Here is a 22,980-nt window from a genome sequence, read left to right on the forward strand (position 1 = left end):
TGTGGTCATGTCTCCGTTTCTGTGGTACCCCGCACCAGGAAAGTTTCTCACAAGGACGAAGCGGATATCGAACTCGCGACACCTCTAAACATCCTTTTGGACATTAGGCGAGTACTTCATCGACCTGAGCTACAGTGCCCGCCTCCTTCGAGTGAATAACTTTTTCGCCAACCGCTGTACCACTTTCTTAATTTTTACGAATTTTTAAAACTATTCACGTATTTATCGGACACCCCGTACTTTAAAACAACAATAATATAATTTGGATAATTCATTTTTATCCTCCTTTTTTCCAGAACGGGGAGCTATCATGTCTACCTCATCTATTGCGAGCGATAACCACCTGCCTTGCGAGCTACCCTGTGGATCTCTTGCTGCAGAAGAAAAAGGTCAGCGTGGCGTTCGTCAGAAAAATGGCCACCGTCATCAGTAATTAATGTTCCACTTTTGTTCAATTCATCAGTGTACAGTATATTCGCATGGTTATATCGCAGTTCTGCTGCAGACCGAAACGAATCAGTTTCAGTGGAGTTGGCGCAAAAATCCACCTTCATTATTTGAGTTAACCCTTTCAATCGCATTTACGAGATATCTCTGAACTTGATGCTTTGCATTTTGGCAATTGCGAGATATCTCTGAACTTGATTCTTTGCATTTCGGTTTGATCAACTGATCATTTTCGTCGCATCCCGATCATTTTCTGTACTCGAGGGCTATCGAACGGCTGCCTTTTTTTTTTAAATTGACCGACAGGTGGGTGCGCTAACCCTTCGATATGGCATTCTCTACGGTAGCAATCTGTCTCTGTGGCCATGTCGCCATTTCTGTCATACCCCTGCCGTTAGTACTGTCACCTGCGCAAATAGGGAATATTCTTCTTCACAAAAAGTGTGGAATTTTACAGAGGCTTCAGTGATTCACATCAGGGCCGCATTTACCAGATGCAGGCCCCGTGTTAAAATAATAGCGGGGCCAGAGACATCTTAATAATTTTAGCATTCAAAAATACACTCATTGCCATAAAAATTTGCGTACCAAGAAATAATTGTGGGATCGAAACGAAAGGTGGCCTGAAGGTACATGTCGGGCAGATATGCAAATGATTAGAAATGCAGCGTGATTGCGCATTGCCACTAGAGGGCGTTGAACTTCGTTCTCCTTGGAGTATAAAACAGGTAAGCAGAGCTTGCTGGAGTGTATTTAATCGTTTGCAAAGGAAATGCTGAGGTAGACATGCCGTTACGCCGCCGTCGAAGATCATATGAGCAGTTGTCAGAGTTCGATAGGGGAAGAATCATCGGGATGATGGAAGCTGGGTGGTCATCTCGGCGAGTAGCTCGTCAACTAGGCCGTTCTGATTTTACTGTGAGGAGGTGTTGGGACCAGTGGACAGAAGAGACGTCATTTACACGGCGATCAGGTTCAGGACGCCCTCGCCAGACCAGTCGTCGAGAAGACCGTCACATCATCCGAAACGCACGCGTATAGCCAACTGCCTCATTGGCCGCTATCCAGACACAGGCAGCAGCTTCACTACGGGCCCCTGTGTCTTCCCGAACCATCGCAAGGCGCCTGGCTGAAGGACATCTGGTATCGCGGCGCCCATTACGTGTGCTGCCAATGACACCCACCCACCAACGCCTCCGTTTGGAGTGGTGTCGAGCACGACGGGATTGGACTGCAACGGAATGGAACCAGGTCGTCTTCAGCGACGAATCGAGATTCAACTTGAGCAGTGATGACAATCGTGCTCGTGTGTGGAGGCCCCGTGGCGAACGCTTCAATCCTGCCTTCGCTTTACAGCGACACACCGCTCCCACAGCTGGTGTCATGGTATGGGGTGCCATTGCTTACGATACACGGTCACCCCTAATATTGATCCATGGCACAATGACAGCCCAGCGGTACGTCCATAACATCCTTCAGCCACATGTGTTGCCACTCATGGCAGGGCTCCCAGGAGCCATTTTTCAACAAGACAATGCTAGGCTGCACACAGCAAGGATGTCACAAGACTGCCTCCGCCACATTACCACCCTTCCCTGGCCTGCTCTATCCCCAGATTTGTCACCAATCGAGCATATCTGGGATCATTTGGGACGGCAAGTTGGACACCCTACGAGGTTGGTCGAACTAGAGGCGCATTTACAGCAACTGTGGAACGAGATGTCTCAGGACATCATACGGAACTTGTATGCCTCAATGCCCGCTCGTATCGTATCGTGCATTCGCGCTAGAGGGGGTCCAACAGAGTACTAAAACTTCTGTTCATCTGTACTTTTTTCTGCAATAAATGATCCTTTTTCTTGGATTTTCTAATCAACGTAGTACTTACATGTGTAAAATTTTGTTTCATTTTGATGCCTTGTTCTGGGTGCGCAAATTTTTATGACAATGAGTGTACATTCATTATTAGAACATATGTAGGAATGCTGAAAAATATTTATGCAAAAAAATATAGATACAATTCAATGTAAATTAACGATAAAAATTAATAAAATTTTTGAATTGATGAGAGAAATAATTCCGAAAAAAATTGAAATTAGGACTTAATGAGCGAAATTGTCTGAGAACTAATGAAAATTCATAATTCGTGAATCGAAAATAAGAAAAAATAGTTGACGGAGGTGATTGCGGCACTCATGGAAAGTGAAATACTTCTGGAATTGGTGAAAACTCAGAATAAATGAAAAGTGATTCCAGAACGGATGAGAAAATCCAGAATTTATGAAAGAAATTATCATTACCGAGGCCCTTCAAAATGCAGGGCCGGTGTGACCGCACGTGTCGCACAGCCCCAAGGACGCCTCTGATTTCCACTGCGCCAGTTACAATACGGATCAGTGAAATTATAAAAGCCTCCGAAAGGGTTAACATTCCTTTTTCAACAATGATTTTCTATTCCAAAACTATATGAATAATTTTTTCTTGCCATCTTGTTTCCTCACAGATACCGTAGTCTCTTGTGCAGCTTTCTTGGGCATCACCCTCGTCGGTAAGGACACGCTGGCAACTACGCTGTTATTTATTGCAGGAGGGATTTTCGGAGAGTTTGTTACATTTGGCGTTTGTATGGCCTGCATCGATATAGCGCCAAATCTTTCAGGTAAGAATTTCATAAACATATAACATTATACATGTTACAACAAAAGAACAAAATCGGCTAATTGATCCTGCCAATGTCAGAATTTCGGGCTGTATTCAAACATCAAAGTTCTGTCCCAGGGGTGGCCAATCTTTTTCCAAGCCGTGACACTATACAAATTTCAATACACAGACCAAACGTCCCGTTTTTAAGGGATATGAGCATTGACTCCATTCCTATAAAATGTTCGGCTGTCCTCTTATTACCATAAAAACGTTCCATTTGTCACTCTTTTGAGTCATGGATTTGATTATCGCAAAGCAGATTGCATATATGTGCGTACGCATGTCGATAGAAATGCCTCTCACCTGCACCATGTTGGGCATAGATGCCGGAACTAGAAGACGTGCTGTGGGGACCCCCTCCCCGCAAATAAACTTTATAAGAGGGCTTAGTTTCCCCCTCTCACACACACACACCCCAGAAGAATATTGAATGAAAATTGCATTATGCATGTCCCCCATGCTGACGATCCCGAATTTCATACGGGGATCGCCCGGCAACTATGCCCAAAGATGAAAAACCGAAACCTATCGAATAGCAAGTCATCATATAATTATTTTTTGGAGTACCTTCCACATACTGAATATACAGGTCTATCAACCTATCAGATCATCATTCACAAGAAAAAGGATTGTTTAAAAGAGTTGGAGAGAATTTATTTTTGATTGAAAAATGGAATTTCTTTTTAATTTTTGAAAAGGGTTCGCGTGCCACTCCTGATACCATGGCATGCTTGACTACCCCTGTTCTATTTCATATTTATTTCCATTTATTACGGGTACGTATTAATATTTTACACGCCTATGCTAGTAAACATATTTTAGAGCTTGATTTTGCTAAATTCAAAAATTTTCCTTTTTTCTATTAGGTACTGTAAGCGGGATAATCAATATCGTAGGAGTCTTCCCATTTTTCATTGTACCATCTTTAGTTGGATGGTTGACTAATTATGAGGTAATATTATAACAACTTTTGTTTTTCCTTAAAAATGGTTATCTGTCAATTTTTAAATCAATTCAGGGTATCGATGGAATTGTTAGCAAATTTGCAGATGACGTGGAGCTAATGGGGGGTAGTTGGGAATAAACGTGATAGGAAGTTGCTCCAGACCAACTCAAACAGGATTGCAGCATGGGCAAATGAATCGAGCATGAAGTTTAATGTTGACAAGTGCAGGGTCGCTCATTTTGGTTCGAACAACCCACGTTTCTCTTAAGAGTTGAATGGTGTCACTATCCCGGATGCAACTAGGGTCACTGATTTGAGAATGCTCATTGACGAGCGGCTTAGGTTTTCTGAACATTGTTCAGCGGTGGTCAAAAAAGTGAATAGAATGCTTGGTTTCATTTTTGAAAAGGTCTCTTCACGTTCTCCAAAAGTAATTTTTCCGAGGCCTGGTTCGTCCTGGACTGGAATATGCTGTAAGGTTTTGGAGACCATACCTACAGAGGGACATAGACTTGGTTGAAGGGGTGCAGAGAAGAGCTAAGCATGTCCTTATTGGCACACGGGGCTTGACTTATGCACAGAGACTTCATTTTTTGAATATGTTTAAATTGAATGAACGCAGGTGTCGGGGAGATATGATCAAAGTGCTCAAAATTTTCAACGGAATGGATAGGATGGACCATGAATTATTTGTAAACCGTCAATCGACTGCTTTCACAAGGGATGTCAACAGAGCCTGGGTGGTGTACGGTTTAGAAGTAAAAAATATTGATTGGTAAGAGACAATTCTAGGTTATGGTGTCGCAGGGAATTTTGCAGGGAAAATTGTGACATTGTATCTGTATTTATAAATGAATTATAAACTAGAACTCTGAATACCTACATAAAGTTTGATGTGCTGTTATCAGCCACCTCGTTGGCATTTTGCCTGTTGTGGCATTGTATTTGTCGTTTTGTCTTTTGTTTTGTTCTGATCTAAGCACCACATGTCTCCCTGCTATGATATATTGGCAGGACACTATATCACCAATCCTTCCACATATTATACAGCCCTATGATGTTACATTCTACTGGCAATTACTACTATTACTACTGTGTATAATGTTTTTCACCTTTTAGAACAACAATGTTTGCATGACATCATGTGATTTACATGCATGTCTTATTCAAGTTCAATTTCTCTTCTTTCCAGAAATCCTTTGAGAAATGGAAAAATGTATTTTACACAACGATTGCAATAACGTGTCTCAGTACGCTGATTTTTGTGATTTTCGGGGACCTTAAACCCCAAAGTTGGGGCACCTCTGATACAGAAGAGAATGAAGAAAAAAAAGATAAAAAATCGGTGAATGGTATAAATGGGACATACGTTTCGTATAACACCTGACTGTGCGATGTAAAGCATATCATCTGATACACATCATGAGACTCCACGCCACATAACGCTGCTGTGATATAAAGCTCATATACAAGAAATGATTGCCATGCCTCAAAGAACAACTCTAATAAGTATGAATGACAAAAACCGTGAATTCAAACAAGAAATGATGTGATGGAACAAATATTTGAATTTCTTTTTATGTGAACAAACATATGTACACGAATGCAAACAACGAACAATTGATTCATTGTGGGAAAAAAATCAAAGTAACTTCATCACAGTTTCTAATAAATACTCTTTTAAAAATATGCCTAAAATTGGGTTTAAGTTTTGTGTGTTATCAGACGACAAACTAACAAATAAATAAGGCTCGTTTCCAATTTCTGAAGCATAAAAGCTACAAACAAACCTGAAAACTGTTTTTTTCTCCTCCTTTGTTCTTTTTGCGAGTTTCATAGACACGAAACGTTCGATTGCTAAAAGGTCATCGACAGAATCCAATGGAAGATCTTTGAGATCTACACTGTTCCTCCCTAACCATGTATTATATTCTCCTAAGCACAATGCTCTCAACAGGAACTTGCCATATTTTTCACTCGGTTGTGCATCTCCAGGCCTGTCCTCCAAGCGAATAACTTTACATTTGAACAGAAGGCCCTGTTCCAAAACCTTGACCACGGTTTCTGCAGCGCTGAGAAACTTTTCTGAAGTTGCATGACTAGCTGATTTGACTGGTATATTGAATGTCCACGAATCCTTATCTTCGATCATAGAGTTCAAGTTGAATGGCTTGTCGAACAAAGCAACAAGACCCCAGGGTGAAGATTTTGGAGTCCAGACAGTCTTATCTTGAAAGAGTTTTGATGCGTATAGCATTTCTTTGGCGAATTTCCTGCAGTTTCTGTAATCTACCAAATTAGACACATTGTGAGTCAGTTTGATTGGATCCTGAACGCATATCGTGTTCAACTAGAGGGAAAAATTGATAGTTAGCCATCATTTTTTAAATGTAGCATTTAATCTCTAGATAACACACATTTATATAAGTAACATTATGAAATTGCATTATGTTGACAGTTTTTATTATATCAAACCTGTCCCTTTATCAGACAAAAGTCAACACCTGACAATGAGATAGCTAATATTGAAATTGTACTTGGCTTCTACGAGGAAAAGTGAACCAATCAAAATAAAGTAAACAGTAAAAAAACAGTTACCTGTGTCATTACACTAAAAAAAAAAAATCAGCTTGAATAACTTTTTCCATTTTTACTTCAGAAGAGGTAGAGATGCGAGGTGAGAATATTCTCGGAGAACGATAGCATTCTCCTGCACATAAAAACTGGAGAATGATCAAGGATGATCTTTCTCTTAATTAGTGTTTTTTTGTGTTTATACTGTGAAATATAATTCAGTTTTTATTGCCTGAAACATTTAAGACAAAACAATTTTTCGCACAACCACCTCCTGATGACAACTTTCAGTTCAAGAATATTCTCTTGATCGTGGTGAGAGGTTTCAGTTGGTTCATCTAAGTTTTTGTAATGAAGATTTTAGAAACCTTTGAAGATTGTGAAAGTTCTTTTATAATAGTATAAATTTTTAGAACGCAGTTTAAAGCAAAAAATAAAATCTTGATCGACAAAGGAAGCTATTCTCATGTGATCACTTCCATTCTAAGAAGATACATAACTGTTATTTACTGTTATGAACATGCACTCAAATTTTGTATAGATTGTATTTCTTTGAAAGTTGTTCCTGTTGGGTTTTATTTCTCCACTTTTAAAGACTAATATTGCGTAGACTACAAACTTTACATAATTTTTCATTTCCCTATATTGTGTGCGACAATAAATTAATTTCTGCTATATATGTAAGATATCGAAAATTTTTGCTGTTGTAGCAACTCAGGAAGGCAACTTTTGTCAAACTTATTTCAATACATGTTCTTTTCCATTGTGACAGCAGGGTTGATACAAAAAATCAAATCAATTTTTTGGTTCAAATCAGATTTTTTAAATTTAAATTCAATATTTAATTTTTTTAAATTATGAGTCCGAAATGTTAACTTACTAGGGATGTTAAATAGTTTTTATAACACTTATAATTCTCGCTCTTTGACTTACATACAATATTGAGCTTTAATTAGCTTGCCTTTAAAAAATCTTGTAGCATAATGAATGAATAACAATCCCATTCAGCATACCAATGGCATCTAAGCACACGTTCAAGAGTATTGAAATTTATACTTGATAAAAAAGGAATCAAAAGGTGCATAATCATGCATGCAACTGACATTAATGACTATGCACCAATTAATTTATTCAATTTAAATATTCTGGAGTAATATCTTTATAAAATATTGCTGCTGTACCAGAAACTTTCTGAAAGAAACCACTACCTTGAATGAACACAAGCGTTCATTACAAGCTATGAAAAAAATATATAATATTTATAGTAAAAAAAAAAAACATGGAGGGGAAAAATTAAAGTTGTGAAAAAATGTTTTTAATTATTACTTTATGAAAGAAACATATTGGCCCTCATGCCAGAATGTGCAAATTTTCCCTTTTTTATCAGCTGGTTGGATACCTGATTTTATCTAAATATTGCTTGAAACGTGAACCCTATTGAAACAGGTGTTACAAAACACATTTTAGGAAAATAGCTTCTATAGGTAGAATAAAAATTCAAATGCCATTTCCCACATTCTACCCACAAAGACATTGCACATTTGTGCTTCTAGCATGTGAAGGAGAAAATATCTTGTTTCCCCGCTGACAATTATTCCTAAAGGTATTGTATTGCCTACTTTCTCAAAGCTTGTAGTACATTCCAAGTATAAGAATCTGTCTATACAGTCACATCCTCTGCAACAACTTCACTTTCTCCCCAGGGAAAGAAAGTGCTTGAAATAGACTTCCTTCCCCTATTTTACAGTTTTCTTGACCATAAAATTTGTGAGTTGAAGACATAAAACATCACCTGCTCATAAAACGAAATGATTAAGATATGTATGTACTTGCTTTATAATTATAAAACTGATTTTAAGAACATCTTGTACAACCTACCCTGAACCTTTTATCACCAGCAAAATTGTCTCTAGGCACAGTTGTGGCGGTTTTTGTACATATAACTTGAGAGAAATCAAAATATAAGTAGAAGAAGAAGAATTCTCGGAATAGCTCCTCTGTGAAAGGAGAAAAAAAAAAGTGTTATCGAAGTGTAAAATTCAAAACCATTCAAGTATCAAATGGTAACAAGGCATTGAAAGAGCTTACAGATACTCTTAGTTCATATCAACAATGTTGATAGTCAACGGAAAAAGTGATACATTGAAAGTGCAATATGATTAACATCTTTATCTTGGTTCTAATGCAGTTTTTAGCACCAATTCAAATGAAATGCACATAATATGCAAATGAGAGGCTTCTGTTATGCTGATATATGTAATCTGCACATAGAAAAAATACTGAAAAAACAATTACCATTTTGTCTAAACCAGGGGTTCTAAAGGTTTAATGTTCCACAGACCTGTTACACCAATAACATGAAGTCTGCAGACCTCCCCATGCCAATAAAATGAATGTTAAGGACCAAAATAATTTACAAAATATTATTCAGTATATAGTAACGTAAAATAATGTGTAATTGTTTTCTTATCCAAACTTGTGCTCCACTGAAAGCTCTCCATGAACTGCTGGTAAAGAACCCTTGATGTGAACATTGGAAAAAGTACACATAATTTTTAAACTAGTTAACTTAAAAACTATTCACCACATTGATATTCCCTTCTACATATTTCGAGAGGAGTACTTGAAGCATGATATGTTGAGAACAGCTAAGCTTAGGGGAAACTTTGTGCATGGTTTTTGTCAATAAGGCCTTAGTACTACACAACTCTAGTATTTACGATCTCTCTCGCTCCGCATACAGTCAGATATATTTTATGTGCCCACCTCCTGCTCAACTCTACTCGAAAGGGGTTCAAGTTATTCAAGTTCCACTTTCTTCTTTTTTAAACCAAACACCTGCTGCCTCGTCTGAATACTGTCAGGACATTAATATAATTGGTAGGATTTTAATCTAGGGCTTTGTTAAAACAGCTGATTTAGTTGGGGGTCCCTGAAAAAGTTATGCTTGATTCTCATCACAGCCTTAACATTAATGACCGATTCTAAAATATGCAAGTTGTTTACAGACTAATCACGCGTCACTTCTTTTTTATTTCCTTGAGAGAGAGAGAGATTCATATATTTCCTGAACATGCATAATAGATGTAGTCATCATAGCAAGGATGCGAGAAAAAATAAAAGAAGCATCAAATCGATTTCCTTGTGCATAAAAATCTGTTATTCCATGTGAAAGAAATGTGTGTTATTATGCTCGGGATAAAGCCAGAGATCATGCTCGTTGACATCAGTGTCAAAGGTAAATGTGCATGAAAATTTTAAACCATGTTTAGTTGTTTTTTTTATCAGGGGTTCTTAACCTTTTGTGCCAATAAGATGAAGTACACAGACTCCTTTACAAAATAACATTCCTCTTACACAGTCAACATAACGCAAAAACAATAAGTTTTCTCATCCAAGCTGCTCCTTGAAATCTCTCTAAGGACCCGCGAGGAGTCCTTGGATTCACTGTGAACATTGGGAAAAAATATGAAAAGTACAGATAATTTTTAAGACCAGTTTAACATGAATATTTACAACCTGTGTGTGGTAATCCCTCATATAATTTCAGTAAACTATGAGTAATATACAAGCAACACTTAAGAATACACTATAACTTTAAGGAAAAAAATTACCCTACTGACCCACTGTTTGAGTGTTCTTCGATCGTGGTATTTTTCGTACTTGGGCAATGGTATCTTCGTCCAAAATTGAATTTGATTTCAAACTTTCTGAAACATTACAAAGGATATTCCTCGGTTATAGCGAAGTAACAATTTTATGCCAAATATGCTTAGTTTTAAACAAAAGTACACAAATTATGTATTTCGAAAACAGGGTGTGAAATCGCTGGCATCAAAAATTTTCTATGTGTGATGATTGAATTGAAATTCCATGCCAAAACACTAACCTTTCCAAATTCATGTCACTATATCTACTTCTACTCAATTGTGCAGATGCACCTCGTATACATTCTTACAACTTCTAATGAATTGGTACATGTAGGAATATGTATATGTTATGGTAGATGTGATAAATCGGTTATTACACATACCTCACCAATCGCCTTGGTTTGATGAACTTATCACTTTTACTGGTGACTATGCATAGTACCCAAGCGTTATTGATAAATTTGACAAATACTTGAAATCACCTATATCCATGATTATGCATAATACCCAAGTGCAATTGGTGAACTTGATAAAAATGAAAAGTATTCAAAATGAGCCTAGTATGTGTGATGAATATAGTCAGACCCCGATATAATGATAACAAATTTTACGATTGTACCCCAATATAATGATACATGTATTAATTATCATTTATAGTATATATACCATATAGTACAATTTATCATGTTTACCAATGATGAGATGCTTGGGTATTATGCACAATCACCAGTAAGTGATTAATTTAGAGGAATTTATCAAATTCACCAACAATTGGGTACTATGCATAATCGCTAGTAAAAGTGATACATTTAAAGAAATTTATCAAAATCACCAAAATGCCCAGTGATTAGGCATAATAGCTGGTTATTATGTAGATACCTGGATTTATCACATTCACTATAACATAGTTTTTGTGTGTACATGGCCTTGATGTGTTTACATTATTGGTGTTATGATTATTTCTTGTTATACTGGTACTGTCATCTCTCTTCCATATTTTGAAGTATAAATGGCTGAATGTTCATGTTCTGTAAGTATAGTGTTAAGGGTCTGCCAGCTCTAAAAGACTTTTCCAAAAAAGTCTTTCCTCATCTCATTTGGAAAAGTCTTTCCTCAGAAAGACTTTTCCAAATGAGATACCGGCTCGCATTTGCTCCTCAGAGTTGGTAAACCCACTTCAGCTGACAAAACAATGTGCAGTCAATGGGGGTTCGAACCTGGACCCTAGTGATGAGAGGCCGACACGATGGTCACAGAACTGCATATATGATGACTGCACAGTGACACCCTGCGTCCACTAGAATAACAAAAGATAAAAGTTGTAAAGAAAGATTGTTTTGGAGAATTCCCCCTCCCCTCAAAAATGGTTTCGCCCCTTAGAAGAGAGGCAAGCACCTATAGAAATTTTCTCAATTAGTTAAGCCAAAAACCACAAACTTCAAGTCCACGAAAATAAATCAACAGATTCATATAAGTACAGTAATTTCATGCTCATCACAAGTAGCACTGTATCATTGGTCCAGCAAAAATAAGCTGATGCCCAAGCATTAATGTTTCTACATGCAATTAGCTCACTCATTGCCCTGGCGTGGTTGCAGCCCTGGCGATGTGAAGACATTATGTATACTAATATGTGAATTTTTGGTGAATGACCCAAGTCAAAGTTACAAGAACTTAAAAAATTAAAACATAAAGAATCTCAACGCACCTGCTTGAGAAAGAAGATAATCAACCGTAGGAAGTACAGGAGGTGAACGTGTCTGCAAGAAATATATCATAATGAGAGTGATGCAATAAGTGTTGAACATCAGTCCCCCACCTATGAGGCCACTATGTTTTCCCCAGTATCGAATGGCCATCACGAGAGGAGCCACCCTCTCATCCAACTCGTTGAATGCATACAAAAGCTTGGAATTAACTAGGGCACTCCTGTGTGAGAAAGAAAAATTATGATTGAGGATGGCTATACTCTCATAAAGCAGTGGTACAAGTATATAATAATAATAATAGCTGAGATCAATACCAAATGTTTGAATCGAAACATATTTAGAGAATAGTATATTGAATATCAATGAGACTTAAGAGATGACAAAATCCCTGTTTAAGGATCTGATCGGATGTTTACAATTACGTATTCACTATCTGCAGACTTCATAGAATGTATAGAAGCTGTACAGTTTTCGTTTTCTGTTAACCCGTTAATGCCAGTATCCTACACATAGGACAGCAAGATTTTTACGACCATATTTATTTAGAAAACGTGTATGATTGTTGTTTTTTTCTTGCATTTTTGTCTCAATATTCCTTACACTGTCTCCATTCTGTTTTCGACCACTTGTATGAATTTTTATAGCCTGTGTGTTGGACAGAGAACTCGGACATTTTTCAGTGTTTGGTAAACACTCTGGATTTTTGGCTCCTGAGACCGCAAATTGCCATGAACTTTTTTAATTATGGCATATTCTATTATTTTATTTATCAAAAAGTATTGCTGAATCAAATTTATTATAAATTCCAATTATTATGTGGTGGAAAACAAGGAATATATATTTGCTGCCCTATAAAAGGACGCTGGGCATTTGTGTTGATTTCTCATGTTCTTTCTTTTGCCTAAAAATACATTAGTAATTATTTCTAAATCTTAGATAGAACAAGTGTTCGAAAACAGATTCTAATCATCAAAAATCCAGTATGGCACTGTTTTCAAGTATGTCTATGAGTTTCTAAGAGTTTCAGGCAACTTGAGCAGTCTCCACCCACACCAATGGTGGTCCATGGAGCCTTCGAATAAAATTATGTTCTGGACATCTATCTAGATCGAAGCGACTGCCTACAATCACCAAACTTATTCTTAAAAGTCATTGTGTTAAGATACAAAAACTACAAACAACATTTCATCCTCAATAGTCAAAAACTTCCATCAGCCACTAGAGACAGCTATGAAGTGCCAAGTCACACCTGCCAATGGTTCTTCTTGGCCTCCATTCAATTGACCCAAACTCAAGACCACATGCGCAGAATTGCTCTACTGTATCACACTCCGGTTGCCTGTGGAGTTCTTGGTTTCAGGTATCGAGCCACCAGCAGATCCACTAACATTAACAGCACAACTAATGAACACAATGCATAATATTGCGCCTGTTCCTACTGCTAACCACAAAAAAAAAACAAAAAAAACTTGAAATACCAGACAGATACCCATGTTAATATTCCTTATGGAGCCCTCTAACATGAAGGACTCCTCGTAATGTATACCACGAAAAACTGAAGATCTTGATTCATCCTGTACTACAGACATAGGCTCATGTGTTTATAGGTGCCGTGAAGCCTCTGCTCCAGTGCACCTATGATGGCTTGTTGCAGGGGACACCCAAATACTTTGTCGTCCTAATAAAAGGTATATATAAAACTATGTCCATAGATCAACTAAATCCAGCATTTTTGCTGCAATAAAATGTGCTGGTACCAGAAAACCCTCAACCAGTGACGATGACTACACACTACAAGCTTTCATCCCACTATGAGTTTAGTGGGAGGAAAGCTTGATTCCCCGATTGATATCAATCACGACTGAAGTCACTGGTGGGGGGAGTACTGCAGAGTCTGATGGCAGCATGGGTGCTGGCTGATGAACAATAAAAAAAGGAAAAAGCTTTTCTTTCATTTTGGGTCAGATATCTTCAGCTATTGATGTTCTTTAACACATGCCATCCATGCAGATGTGTTTCACGTTCTTACTGTAAGTAAATAAATAATTACATTCGCTACTGTGCTGACGTGTTTCAGTTCATGTTACAAGTACTTCAAGTATTACTGAGCACTTATGAGTACTTATTGTGTAGGTTTGTTGAATAGTCATTGCATCCAATATCTTCTGGGACGGACTAACGTTTCCCATATTACTTGGCTCTTAAGATGGGTAATCCCTCCCCCTTTTGGATGGTGCACGGTGCTTTCCTATTAAGGTTAAAAACTTGTGTATCACTAATTCTTTGTTGAACTTATGAACAGCATTTATGAGATTCCTACACTGAAATTCACGAGGAATCAGAATCAGTGTTGTAGTTGTGTGCAAGATGTTCCATATCTTACAACATGTACATGATTAATTTCATCAAAGATGTAAAGCATGCACCACAAGGTTCACTCTTTTGCGCAGTTTCTGCAAATATCTCATCGTCAAATACCATTTCCTCATATCATCATGCTTGTGTCCCAACAATTTGCATAAGAAATCATGTTTTTCTAATGCTAGCACATTGGTCACCAAGTTTTTGGACCTTGTTGACCCCCTACACATTTCCATCTTCATAATCGACAAACTACTTTCCAACCAATCCAAAACATGTCATTCGATGACTTGCATCTCCATTACAGAGATTGAAATTTACCACCTAGAATCACAAAGCATGTCCAACAAGTGACAATAGTCAAAAGGGAATACTCACCAGTTACTGGCAGAAAGATCACACTTTAGTTCATATCTGTCGTGCAGAAACCTTATGATTGGTACATAAGCACTTATAAATAGCGGAGCGGTAGTTGATTCTTTGTAGTAATCAAGAAAAACCGTGTGCATGAAGATGAGTTGGTCTTTAGATGATAATTTGCTCATGTATTCGGGACTGAAATTCCCACGAAGTATGTCTTGAATGCTAGGAATATAACTGTCATCTGTAGCTACCGCCATCTAGATGCGTAGAAGAAAAATAAAACCAACAGTTAAAAATGGAACAATTAGATAAACAAATGAAACCTGATTGGAAAATTATGCAGAACAAATACTGCTTAATGTATCGTCACAATACAAATCTATTTTATAAGGTAAATCTTCACGATCAAGGGAAATGTCTCGATATGGCAGTAAAATCAAAACTTATTAACCCTTGAAGTGCTATATTGGGAATAGACGATGAGCATGGCACCCGGTTGAATGGCTTTTTGTAAATTTGCGATATAGGGCAAAAAAAAAAATTCTGTGCAATCAGAAAAATATACTCCCCTGGCTACTCACATGACAGTCAATAGCCACACAGGGTCCACAGTTCATTTGGCACACTTGACACTAGAAGGACGGATGGAAGTCTGTGTGACCTTGCCCACTCTTTCTGCTCCCATATCTCAAGTAAGAATGAACCTAAAGCTTAAAAAGTCCATGCCTTTTTCTGATATTATCCTGTTCTTATCGTACACCAAAGCTTTTCCTCATAATCTTTCTTAACAACGGCGTCCCAGAGCTGCTCTCAGCATCTGGAACTGGCTCCTGATCATATATACACATGAATATCAATTGATTAATCATAAATTACTCAGCTTAAGTTAACAGATATTTACATGGGTAACGAATATATTATAACGAATATATATACGAGAACCTATATATTAAAAAATACATACATAAAAAACTAATACATGCACGTTGATGGTATTAATCTGTGAGTGAGTGAGGGCAATAATGCAAGACTTACCCCTTTACCTCGGCCATCTTAAGGTCTCCACAAGTCCAGTCCTCCAAAAACCACCACTCCCCTCCAAAACCCAGTTACCGCTCACTCCCGTCCTTTCTTGTCCCTCTCGGTCCACTTAAAACCAACCCTTCGTTCCCTCTTCCCTCGCTCTGGATTCCAAAACATCACACCTCCCTCCTTTGGGTCCCATTCCAGAATTTCTTAATGACATCTTGCTGCTATCCCAATGCATACAATTTTATGAGCAAATCTGCCTGACATGCCTTCTCAGATACCACTACCTGATGGGGCAGGGTCAATTCTGAGAACCTACATAAGGTGTTCAAAATAACCTGCACATAGGTGCCTCACCTATTAACTAAGAATTTGCTCATTTCTAAATGGAAGGCCTTATTTCCAAGACAGTCCGGCATCAAAAATACAAAAAAAAATATTGTAAAAGGCTTCTATTAAAATTAAGTGGTTAAAGTGAATTTTAAATGTTAATTAATAGTTCGACCCATTTTGTAACAAGTTAGTGAGAGCTTGTTGCAAGGGCGATATGAACCGATGTACCTAGAAAGACGGAAGGGGGTCACACTGACCCTCCCATATATTTTGGAATGCATTTGTCATATAATACTGCCAACATTGTCACAGTTGATTTTATAAGGTCTAAACTCTTCTGATAGTCCATATATCCAATACAGTATAATCCCCAATCGTGAGACTTTCTCTACCTTCATTCGTATCCGCAGATGTTGATCAGCAAGTGTCTTGGCTTTTGTTGTCAAAAATATTTTCGTCATTTTGTCCAACAACTTGTTTGTTCTGCAAAGTAGAAATATCCACGAGATTGTGGTTGCTGTAGAAATGGCAACAAGACACAGATTCATAAAAGAAGGAATGTTCAGAAGTTGACAAAGATTGTGTGAGAGAAGCCCAGAAGGCAGTGGTGGTGACGATGAAAATTCAGAGGAAAATGAAACTAACCCACAGAAAACTTTCGTGAAGTAAACTGCCAACCTTCAGAAGAAAACAATCCTGTAACTTTCTTACAAAAATCCAGCAAACGTACCTCTGAACGTTTACAATTTTTTATGGGCAATAATAAGAATCAGAATAAGAAGTAATGCATAAGGTGACCGATAATAGATGGCAGTGCTACTAATAACAAGCATTACACAGAAACAAACTTTACATTAGGTTCACACATGCACACACATATTCCTACATGTACCAATTCGTTAGAAGTTCTGCAGAGGAATGTAGACGGGATGCATGTGTGGTTTATTAGTGGTAATGGTCACCTTATGACTAATAGCCACTGACTATATAATCTAAAATTTATGAAATACAGTCATATTTTTCATTATCATTTGGTGTCCAATCACCATTCTGAAGAAATGCCCAATTATTTCAATAATGAATTTCCGATAATTTACTGAACATTTTCGTTATGCTAAATGTTTTTCCCCCATAAAATCATTATAGTTGACTGAGATTCGTAGAAGCTTTGAATTTACCAACATTCGACAATCAATTTTCAGCCATAAGAACTGCCCACAACTTTCCCCTATTTCTCGATTTTTTGTAATTTCCTAAATAAAATATGGCCAGCATAGTGATACATAGAGAAAATATGGTGATCGAATCTTTATCCGCCATTTTACAAATAAACATGCATGTAAAAAAACAAACACTTTCAATGTCAACCGGCCCACCATGCTTGTTTACATTCATGGATTTGGATGGCTTTGACCCCCTGGAGTCTCGAAGTTGTGATATCGCAAGAGATTGTCGTGTAATGGGGGAAAGGGGGTCACTTTCTAAAAAAAAATAACTGCAAACTCGATATTTCTTTTCTTCTTTTTTTTCCAAGTTTTTATTTTTAAGTTGAAGGCAATACAGCGAAACTTCGATTAACCATCACCGTCCGGACCAGGGCAGTGATGGATAACCGAACAGAAAGATAATGGAAATCTCTTAATGCACATGTACAGTAACGTGATTTCACTGTGGGCTTGGGAAGAAAATGAAAATAAAATAAAAATTTTTTTGGGCATAACAGTTCACAGGCAATGCATTCAAATTTAAGTTTTTGAAATCACAGGGTTTTCTGGATTTGCCAATTACAAGCAGGGGTAGTCTATGATTGCCAGTGGCATTTACCATAGCAGTGATCCGATATTTTTGGACCTTAAAATCTGGGCACTTTTCTTCCTATTTTTTTAGACTATGACGGGTAACAGAAACTGATGGTTAATCAAAGTTTTACTGTAATTTATGAAACCGGCAACGTGAATTCAAAATCTGGAAGCCCTGAGAACATCATGAAACCCAGCATTGCCAGGTTAAATTCGGAACGTTGGCAGCTCTGAATAAGCAATAACATTGATGATATATGTGTGAATCAGAATTATACCTCCAAGGGTGCTTCAGCTGATGCAAAATGAAATGCTATTAGAAATGATGAACGCAAACCACACATTGAATCCACCAATGAAATTATCCCTAGACCTACACCCAAACATCAATTTATTTTGATAAGTATCCAAGATCTCAATGCTATTCTGTCTATCGGGTTGCGAAGACCTCACCAGCGCCACATTAGTGGTTGGCTAAAGTTGGTTTCCTGTAGTTCTCAACTTCGAGGCACAAATGCGAGCCGATCTCCCCCACAAAAGTCTCGCCAGAGAGAGCAACAGACCTACAAACAGTACAAAAGTAATTCAATCATCGCACTTCACTTCTGAAATATAGATGGCAGTACTAAAAAAAACCAGACTAGATTCGCACTCAGCTCAGACTGTCAGGTATTCACACTTCCAACACAGCTAGCTTACTTGGTATCAAACTGCTCATGGCGATAGACCTGAGTTGTGCTCAGTTTGAAAAAAAGCACCCTTTGTGATTCATGCCCTCCCCCCACCTGCTGCCTGTATCGGCTTATGACTACTGATACATTTATAGACCTGTATATAACTATACAGGCATTTAAACTTAAAAATCCCAGAAACATTTTTGATGAGATGCCCAGTTATAAAAAACAAGCCTGCCGTTCGGAATTGGCAATAAATTGTAGGTCCCGGTCTAATTAGCCCTCGTGTGCAGAAAAATGACCGTGGTGCGACGAAAATGATCAAAATGAGATGCCCAGACCCAATATCTCGGGACTTCTTAAGATAATTTTGGAAGTATAACTCATCATTTATCTCTAGAATTCCGCGGACCATGGGTTTGATCACCAGGCTAACGGGTTGTGCCTGTTAGGGCATACACAGGGTCAAACTTTTTGGGCACAAAGAGTTTCTTCAAGAGAAATTTTGAGTTACGAACTTTCAAAAAACATTTAATTATGCAGATGAAAGGGTTGCGAAGAAACTACTATAGATGAGGAAACGCGAGCGACACCAAAAATGTTCCACAAGAAAAATAATTGCTTACAGATACTGATGTCACATAACTGTCGAACCAGACACAACCCCGGGCTCCGTTCCTTCCAGGATGTAAGCCCTTCACCCATGTGGGTTGGTAGATGCTGGGCCGATTTCACATAACTGGAATTATGTGTGAATTTTCTTTAAAATCAAAATCGAGCAGCCTGATTCTTTGGAAAGATCATCGTCAGGTGTTTGCAAATGCGAAAAAATAAAGCAAAAGTTGATCCTATTCAAAACCTAGAAGAGATGTACTATGGGAATCCAATCAGGAAGAAAATAAAACCCTCTGGTTCCAATTTCTCTTCACACTGACGCACATCAAGAGAGGTCATTATCGCAGAATGCTTCAGGAACTTAACAATAATAAAAATACATTAATAGATCAATTGTATTATGACTCTATTATGTCCCAAAAAATATTATAGTGCACTTTTTAAAATATTGAGTGTAAAAATGACTGCTGTAAAAAGTTCTGGGGTCACACAGACCTTTGCCGTCTTTCTAGGAATAGTTCCGATCCGTTTTTCTATTGATAAACAAGTCCCCGGGTAAGTACTAGTTGGAAAACAAAAAAAACATTGACATTTTTAACAAAATTCATCTCAGTACTAACTTTATCAGCATATTTCACGTCAGTGTCGAAATTCATATCGATATCACAGCCCTTGAAACCGAAACTATTGACAGATGATCCGAACAACACAATTCTGAAGTTTGTGAAGAAAGGCCTTATCATATCTGCCACCATATCGCATATGGCTGACCGTTCTTTAATATCCTCAGGTGACAGGCGTAATGTGGAACACAACCTCATCATCTGTTCTTCAACCTGTAATGATTAAACGGTTGAGATCATGATCACGTAGGCCAGTTTGCAAAGTGGACAGGAACTGGTAGGCCAGTACATCAGACGTTAAAAGTAACATAGGTATAGGCCTACATAATGAAATAAGAGCTTCTATTACCGAATTGCATTCTTGAAGAGCAGAAATCAAAGTTGCGTGGGGTACAGATTTGGCGATAACACACTCATCATGGCTCCCCAAGCTATCATCGGACATCAACTTCACAGACTCCTGTTGGTGTGTAGATTGTCCATAACACCTGTGGACGGTAACTTGCAGATTCTTCATCAACTGATGACGATTTCTATGCTAAAATGAAAGGAAAAGTGGAAACATAATTTAAAATCGGAAATGAAAACTAGAGAGACTTTAAAAATTGATGAATGAATGATAGACTGATTGCAATCTTCAGAACATTATGGGAACCACAGTATAGATGTCCCCTCTTTCCAGATAGTTGAGTTCCCAATACAAGGTATATCATTCCTTCTTCATCAAGTTTCCGACTACGCCAAAGCATGTCACCATTTTACTGTCTCGTTTGTCTATTAGGGTTTTAAACCTGCTTAGTGAAATAATATTAGTACTGGGGTGCTATAAAAAAAAATACATTTTCTTTCTGATTCGATCAAGTGCAGTTCAGGTGCATCAAGTTGACAATAATAACAGCTTGCAAAGCTGGGCCCTGCTATCATTTAAGGCTTAATTACATTTAGTGAGTTTACTAGCTATTTTCCGGCAAGTAAAGTAGCTGGCGAGCGAACCGGTTTCAACTAGCACAGCGAATTTCAATTACACGGGACTAGTAAAATCTCTCACTAGATGAGCGAGCAACTCTTTTTCTTTCCCTTCCTTTTTGCGTATTGTCGTCTTTCTCTTTTGTTGCGAGCCAAAGCAAAAGGAAAAAATGTAGCCACGCCCATATTGGACCCGAGAGATAACAAAAATATAGTAGCGAGAAAAGTAGCCCACCCTTCAACTTTTCTCGCACTAGCAAAGCGAGCGGCGATTTTACTTGCTAACGTTATTACACAGAGCAAGTTTAGTAGCAGCGAGTAAAACCGCAAGCGAGTAGCTAGTAAACTCGCCCAATGTAATTGAGTCTTTACTGATTCACAAATATTTCAATATATTTGCATTGCGGTAAAAAAGCCGTAGCATTTTTTCTTATTTGTACTTAGGGTGCAAGGAATCACATCCATGGCTATAGCTATGGCAATTTTACTACGCTCCCTCTTATGTCTTATTTGCATATTCACATGCACATATGTTAGCAATTTGACGAAATGTTTTCTGCACTGTTATATTGTTGAATTTTGTGTCATTTCACCTTCATTGCATGTTGCTGTATTTTCTGCTCACAGTCACGTTTCAGCACAGATTTTCCCCCCATTGTTGACAGCGTTTAACTGCTTATTTTGGGCTGAGGTCCAGCAACTTCAAACCCAGAGAAATTTATTTTTTCAGTAAATTTTAATTTCGTATTTTCACATGATTTTTTAAAAATTTGGTAGTACCAGTGTACTACAAGTCCATTCAATTCCATTGATGCATATGCAGATTTTGCTTTATCAAGTGGATTATTACATGCGTGTAGTGTATGGAGCAAAGACTATTCCGATTTTTAACTTGGATATCAAACTGCCGTGGAGGAACTAAAAAAACCAGGTGAGCGGTAAATGAAAAAACTTTTTTTATTTCCGTAGGTTATACCTCGGGCATGGCCCCCACAAAGAGTGGGCTGACAAGGCTCCAGCCCTGGGGCCCGTGCCCGAGTGGCATGGTGGTAAGATGCTCGTCTACCATCGTGAAGGTTGCTGTCAGGGTCCCGGTTCAAACCCAAGGGAGGATATAGATAAGATATTTTCCCTAACGAACTCGAGGCGACCACCGATAGACAGCGCCTTCACTTCCAACCCATCTCACTAATGGCAGTAAATTGTAATATAGTGATATGGCCAGAGTTGGTGTTTGGTGAAATAGCCCTGGGGCCCGGGATGACTTTCAAATTTTTTTTTGCTTTTTCACGAAATAAATTCCTCACAAAGGGGCCCGTAAAAGTCTGGTCGGGGGGCTGCACAAAAGATCCCAGCCTAGGAGCCCTGCTTGGGGATATGGGCCTCGGGGTGCACTGGGGTTGCAACCCGAGGTCTTAGCACAAATTTGGCGTCTATAAGGATAGTTAAACTTCATTTTAACCCAATTCATACTTAGACTAGAGCCAAATTTGGCGATTTGTCAGGCTGGACATGACACCTATTTTTTAACATTCAGGACATTACCAATAACATGATTGACATTTGTTTCAGTTACAGTATAAATTAAATAAGGAATTAATGCAACTGGCAATCAATCTTGGCGATATTTGGCGGTTTAATAATAATCAGGAGTGCAGCTTAAATAAAGGAATGCCACAGCAAAATAAACTAAATTTTCAAATTGATATATGTACCAATGTGGCTGCATTTCTAGGAAACGAAGACCTGCCATTATTATGCCTTGGCTTTATCAGCGAACGGTAAAACGAAGCAGCGAGTCGCTTGTGAAACATGTTTTGGCTGCTAATTTATTTCGCCAAATATGCCGAAACTAAAAAATGATAAACAATGGCAAAATTGCGTTATCCATGATGTAAATAAATTGATTTGAACGGTTTTGACTTCAATGTTATCATCTGCTTTTGTGATTGACCATATGACTAGGGTGACCATACGTCCCGTATTTCCCGGGACAGTCCCGGTATTTTCTGTTTTTATGGTCGTCCCGACTTTTTGGCAAAAGTGTCCCGGTTTTTCCCGTATTTTACACGAAGCCTACTTGAATATTTACTTTTTATTGAAGTCAAAGATTCACATTATTTTTCAACTCATAAGTTATTTTATGATAATTACAACTATAAAAGAGAATATTAATCTCCCACATTCG

At 38.0% G+C, this 22,980-nt stretch overlaps 2 protein-coding genes across 4 annotated transcripts in view; one reads left to right on the forward strand and one right to left on the reverse strand.

The window, feature by feature from the left end:
* The window catches only part of LOC149084716 (sialin-like), a 44,605-nt gene extending 38,995 nt beyond the window's left edge, over positions 1-5,610 (forward strand). For all 3 annotated transcript variants that reach the window (XM_089235146.1, XM_089235145.1, XM_089235144.1), the window contains exons 8-11: positions 297-429; positions 2,951-3,106; positions 4,017-4,102; positions 5,289-5,610. In XM_089235146.1, coding sequence (XP_089091272.1) covers positions 297-429; positions 2,951-3,106; positions 4,017-4,102; positions 5,289-5,483 — 570 coding nt within the window. In that variant the 3' untranslated portion in view covers positions 5,484-5,610. The remainder of the gene's footprint in view (positions 1-296; positions 430-2,950; positions 3,107-4,016; positions 4,103-5,288) is intronic.
* A 128-nt stretch (positions 5,611-5,738) lies between these two features.
* On the reverse strand, positions 5,739-22,712 carry LOC149084717 (poly(A) RNA polymerase, mitochondrial-like). Its single transcript, XM_089235143.1, has 8 exons — positions 22,508-22,712; positions 20,176-20,364; positions 19,824-20,039; positions 14,769-15,010; positions 12,029-12,249; positions 10,294-10,380; positions 8,549-8,667; positions 5,739-6,446 (listed from the first exon to the last, which is right to left on the reverse strand). The coding sequence occupies exons 1-8, from the start codon at positions 22,604-22,606 to the stop codon at positions 5,739-5,741; spliced, it is 1,881 nt and encodes a 626-aa protein (XP_089091269.1). The 5' UTR covers positions 22,607-22,712.
* Positions 22,713-22,980: the final 268 nt, after the last annotated feature.

Source organism: Pholcus phalangioides, unplaced genomic scaffold (genome assembly GCF_987345545.1).
Source record: "Pholcus phalangioides strain wild (caught in Gottingen) unplaced genomic scaffold, Ppha-v1.0 ptg000008l_1, whole genome shotgun sequence".
NCBI classification, from domain to species: Eukaryota; Metazoa; Arthropoda; class Arachnida; order Araneae; family Pholcidae; genus Pholcus; species Pholcus phalangioides.